This window comes from Diospyros lotus, chromosome 8 (assembly GCF_014633365.1).
Source record: "Diospyros lotus cultivar Yz01 chromosome 8, ASM1463336v1, whole genome shotgun sequence".
NCBI classification, from domain to species: Eukaryota; Viridiplantae; Streptophyta; class Magnoliopsida; order Ericales; family Ebenaceae; genus Diospyros; species Diospyros lotus.
The window spans coordinates 37,087,854-37,093,839 of record NC_068345.1 but is presented as its reverse complement, the minus strand read 5'-3'; the positions used below and the strand labels follow the sequence as shown (position 1 = coordinate 37,093,839).

The window sequence follows — 5,986 nt, the reverse complement described above, 5'->3', positions numbered from 1 at the left end:
CATGGATACTTAAATGCCAAGAAACACGAGCAAATTTTTAATTTCAATGTCTACTACCTCGACTTGGATTTGGGGGTTCTATTGAATATCATGATACTCAGGCAAAGCAGACAAATGTGCCCAAGGCCAATAAATAAATATATATAAGTTACTGTTTGGTGCCCCCATGAAAATTTTATCCTTATGCATGACGCTATCTGCTAATAAAGGATGAGCTTGTGGATACACTGATGCTAATATATATATATATATATATAATTCTTTTGCTAGGTACTTCTGTTGGCATCATTGTGAAGAAAAAGGCATTTTAACGATGCTCCCGACAGCGAAAATCTTCGTTTCAAAACAATTGCCGAGGTTGTGCTTTCATGGAAGGATGCACAAGTAGTAGAAAATTGCGTCTACAATGCTTCTGCTGGTTCGTCTAGTAATGATCATCTTCTTCCTGTTTGGACCACAGGCCGTAGAAGCCTCTATTTCGAAGCCCGGTTGTCCTGAAAAATGCAAGGGCATAACCGTTCCTTACCCTTTTGGCATAGGAGAAGGATGTTTCCTCGACAAAGCATTTGAGCTGAGATGCAACCAATCAGAAGCTCGTACTCCTCTCCACTTGGTAAATGGAGATTTCCCTGTGGTGGACATTTCTTTAGACCATGTCGGCATCTTACATAATGCTACTTCTGGTTGTTTCGACAAGTTCGGAGGACGTAGCGTACGTTATGTGCAATATGATGTGGGCGATAACCAGTTTAGTTACTCCCACACCCAAAATAAGCTGGTAGCTATCGGATGTGATATCTTTGCTTATATTTCTGATTCTGCAACTACAATGGACACCAGTGGCTGTGCATCCCTTTGTGGAAAGAAAACTAAGAAACGTTCCCCTATTGCTTTGACTGTGACTTTTGCCAGACCGCCATGCCTGAAGATCTGACGAGATTTCGCTTGCGAGTCGACAGCATGAACACAGAGAACCGTTCCTGGATCACCAGCCCGTGTAGCCTCGCTTTTATTATCAAACGGGACCATGGTGAAGTGTTCCTTTTCAATATCTCCAAAATTGCCAGATTCATTTTTTCCGTCCCAGTGATTCTAAACTGGAAAATTGGGAACATTAGTTGTCGAGAAGCACAGGGAAGAGGGAGCTGTCTCTGTGGCAAGAACAGTCATTGCTCTGACTCAGCAGGAGGCCTCGGCTACCAGTGCCGCTGCATGTTAGGTTATCACGGAAATCCTTACCTCCCAGATGGATGCCAAGGTTTGTACTCTCTACTCACTTTTCATTGAATTTTATGAAAGAAATCATGTTAGGAAGTAGATATCAAGCCGTATTTAATTTGTTTCGTATCAAGTTCAATTTATAGACCTATAAAGATCTTACACAAGGTAAGGTAATAGATTTGTGATAAATAAAAATAATTGACAAGTTAGAATTCATGTAAATGCTTGATATGTTGTGTTTTTTTGCTTTATTACTTAAATATACAGATGTTAAGAACAATACCCATCTCCAAAACTTACTTCCAATTATTTTCTCGTTGCAAAAGATGTTGATGAGTGTGCAGACCCAAAGAAAGATCCTTGTAAGAATAGAGGAAATTGTGTTAATACGCCAGGCAGCTTCTTTTGCACTTGCCCACGAGGTTACAACAGCAGCCGTAGTCGAGACACTTCATGTTTAGTTGACGACTCAGAGCGAGATACGCATTATGCTATTTTACTTGGTAGATTCCTTCCTCTGGTAGCGGCTCCTTTTGTTTTAGATCTCCTTGCACTTACTTTTGTAGCACTCGCAGGTCTTGGAATTGCTTTTTTCATCTTGATCGTAGTCGCCATGTTCTCCAAGTTACGGCATGAGCTAGAGGAGAAACGGAAAAATGAAATGAAGAGGACTTTCTTCAAAAGAAACGGTGGTTTGCTGTTAGAGCAACAGATGTCTTCGGACAAAGGGAATGTAGTGAAAACAAAAGTCTTTGGTTTAGAAGAATTGGAGAAGGCAACAGACGACTTCAACAAAAATCGGGTGCTTGGCAAAGGAGGAGGAGGAACCGTTTTCAAAGGGATGCTATCAGATGGAAGCATAGTAGCTGTCAAAAAGTCGAACATAGTTGATGAAAGCCAAGTAAGCCATTTTATTAACGAAGTCTTCATTCTGTCGCAGATAGACCACAGAAACATAGTAAAACTATTAGGCTGTTGCCTGGAGACTGAAGTCCCATTACTCGTATACGAGTACATATCTAATGGCACCCTAGCGCACCATCTCCATGGCGAACATCATGCTTCACCATTATCCTGGGAAACCCGCCTTCGCATCGCTGCAGAAGTAGCCGGAGCGCTTGCTTATTTGCATTCATGGGCTTCTAGGGCCATTTTTCACAGGGACATCAAGTCCAACAACATACTGCTGGATAAGAACTGTAGGGCTGTAGTGTCTGACTTTGGGATCTCAAGGTCGATGCCTGTTAACAAGACTCACTTGACGACCATGTTTGGCGGGACTTTTGGGTACTTGGACCCGCACTTCTTTCGATCAGGACAGTTTACAGATAAGAGCGATGTTTATGCCTTTGGAGTAGTGCTTGCTGAACTCTTGACAGCCATAAAAGCTGCTTCTTCCAGCAGATGTGAAGAAGGCCTGGTGGAATATTTTCGATCCTTCATGAAGCAGAACCGGTTACTCGAAATAGTGCAGAAGTCAGTTGTGGAAGAAGCCAAGGAAGAGGAGATCTTTGCTTTTGCCAACATTGCCAGAAGATGCCTAAAGATGAACATTAAGAAGAGGCCTGGTATGATAGAAGTTGCGGCTGATCTTGATCGTCTCAGAACGATGCATGATGATACAGTAGGCGGAGAGTGACGTGACATCTGGGCCTGGGGGACCAAAAGAGTTCAAAGCGTAGATGAGCTTCATTTGTAGTGCTTGGATGATTGGATCTATTAATGAATAGCTCTTACAATATCAGTTTTCTTTTCTTTTCTTTTTTGATGAAAATATATCAGGTTTTCAAAACTATTGTGCTGAAACATTTCTACATGGTCGACGAGTTGGTACGTAGCTAGAGAGAGTGGTCTGTAAGCTAAAATTAGTTTGGGTGGTATATATCGTATATGATAATTATTTTTTAAAAAAACCATGAAATAATATGCCAACATAATGTGGAGAGAAAAAAGGGGGGGGGGGGGGTTCTTTTTTGAATAATTTTATTTTAATAAAAATGATTAAAATTAAATTAGTAAATTATATATATATATATAAACAAAATTATTTACCAAATTAACATCAAATTGATCACATCAAATACTAGGTAAGTGTCCTTAAATGGCAAGGTTATGCCAATAAGTCTAGTTCAAATAGTTGTTATATATTTACTTAGGGAGGTTAAAAATAATTGGTTGGAAAAGCGACTTATAGAATTTAGCAAATGTTGGAAAAATAAGAAGATAGCTAATTCTACCAGTGGTTTTAGTTCAAAACTAGTTACATTAATACTACGTACCGGTTGAATTTGTTGTTCTCAAAACCTCCCTATCTACCATAACTCTCCATTTGGGTTGTAAGTGATCAACTCTTGAGATAGAGGATGATGTCGTTGGATTAATGTTTGAGATCATAGACAATTTAATTATAAATAACCTAAAAGAACCTAAAAGAAATTTCTTTCGTTGGGATTAAGAGAGAAATTCATAAATAACCTAAAAGAAATTTAAAAAATTGTTTTTAAACCACTTTTAGTAAAAAAACGTTTTTGACAAATCAAACAAACTAATTTCTTATGTGTGTGTATTTAAATATGCAAATTAAATAAAATTGTTCAAAATAATATATATATATAAGAGGTTCTCCCCATTGTTAAGATTTAAGATTGTGTCATGAGTGTCTTCAGGGTACAGATTAAGTGGTTGGATCATGATAAGTTGGGATTTATACCAGTAGATCGTGGTTCGATTCCTTACTCTGTGCAGTGAGACAAATCATCCACCTGTAATTTACCTTTTCTATCGAAATCGAGAGTACGAACAATGGAGGACCGTATAAAAGCGATAATCGCAAGATTGTGTCACGAGTTTATATATATATATATATTTTAAGTATATTTACTTAGTTTATATATATACATAAAATATAATATTTCAGTTAATAGTCCACTGTCATTCTCCATGTACTATAAAATTAAAATCATAAAATAAAGTTCAATATATTTAATTAGGGGTGACTAGAATAAAATGAAACTATTCAAATTGATTAAACCAAAGTGACTCAAATAGTAAAATTGTCTATTTCTAAAAAAAAGTAGTTTTAGTTTGCTAATTTTAAAAACTTCTAAAGTAGTTTGGTTTGGGATTTGGATTTTGGTAAATTATCAAATTGATTGCCCGTTAGACCGATCAGTGAGGTTTGTCTAGAACCAAATTCTTGCAAAGGCTTGTCTTTTGTTCCTTGGGAGAACTTGAATGCTCAAATCAATTGTAAGAAGAAGATATGATAATATAAAGTGAGTTTCTATATATTAATGTAATTAAACTTTTAGGAATTCATTCCTATTTATAGATAGTGTGAAGTGGCACCTAAAGTGTAATCTGATCGATATTCTCGTGTGATTGGAGAGATTTTTTATATATTAAAGAGATTATTGGTTAAGTGAATCTACGAAAGCAGACTAAGTCTAACTATATCTTCTATATCAACAATGGATTCTAACCAGATTTGATCAATAAGTCTTTCTGAAGATAGATTTTTTGGAGATTTAAAGGGCACACACTATTTTTTGGTATAAATACATGACGAGTTTCGATTGGCCTTCAATAATACATATGGAGCATGGTAATTGGTGGATTTATAGGGGGAATAGATTAATTTCTCCCTTAATGAGATATTCTCTTGTTACCACTCATATCCCAAATAAAGCTATTTTTTTATGATTTGAATATTTTATTTAGTCACAAAACTATGAATTTTATACTTGATTGTCAAATAAATAACAAATTCACAATTTTTTATTTAATGATTTGAAAAAAAGTATAATTATTTGAGACAATCAAAATGCCATCAATTTTTTTTTTTTTACCTCTATCTCTCAATTATGCTAAACAGTAGGTTGAGTAGGTTAGTTTATTCTACAACTCTCAAGTTATTTTAAGTGTTTTTTTTATTTTTAAACCCAAAAAAGTAAGAACCCATTATTGTTATTGGTTATATTTTTTTTCTTATTAATTGTTGTTAATTATTATAATTGAAATTGTCCAAATCACTAAGTTGTGATTTAGGTGGTTTCAAGTATATAATGGTTTAATTATGACTTAGAAAATAAATAAACCACTAATAGTAATTTGGTTTAAAAACACGTTCCAAACCACCCCAAATCGATTATTACACTCCTCTAAATATATTATTGAAAAAAATTAAAGGCTTATTTAGTTCTAGAAAATATTATTTTTTTAATTCTAATTTTTTATTAAATGATTGAATTCCTAATTAAAAAAATAAAAAAAAAATCAAATTTCTAATTTTTCAACTATGGATTGGATTCTAAATTTTTTGAAAATAAATGTTACTTATTTTTATGACACAAAATGTTAAAGTATGTTTAGTTATAAAATTTGAAGTTGAAAACTAAGTAATGTTTTGATAACTGAAAGAATCCTAAAAATTTATTACAAAATTAAATCTAAACACAAAATTTGGAATACTATTTAAAAATCAAAACTTATCAAATTATAAAAAATTAAAAGTTCCTAATTTTTTTTATGTAATTTATATTTAACTTTTCAACGTTTAAAACATTTTAAAGTGTTGAAAATCAACTACTATAACAATAAATTTATAATGTGGGAGAAAGAGATACGAGTGACTCTCCTTAAAGTGGGTAACTCTCTGGATGATGAGTGACTTTGAGGATGTCGATTGAATATCGAGAAGACGAGTGACATACTAAAAATAATTCAATTAGGGGGCATGGGTAAGTGTTTTCGCACGAATTCTTCG

At 34.4% G+C, this 5,986-nt stretch overlaps 1 protein-coding gene across 1 annotated transcript; it reads left to right on the top strand.

Moving 5' to 3' along the window:
* Positions 1 to 406: 406 nt before the first annotated feature.
* Positions 407 to 2,860, top strand: LOC127808628 (wall-associated receptor kinase-like 10). The gene is made up of 3 exons (XM_052347198.1): positions 407 to 778; positions 913 to 1,258; positions 1,566 to 2,860. The coding sequence occupies exons 1-3, from the start codon at positions 407 to 409 to the stop codon at positions 2,858 to 2,860; spliced, it is 2,013 nt and encodes a 670-aa protein (XP_052203158.1).
* The last annotated feature ends 3,126 nt before the right edge of the window (positions 2,861 to 5,986 follow it).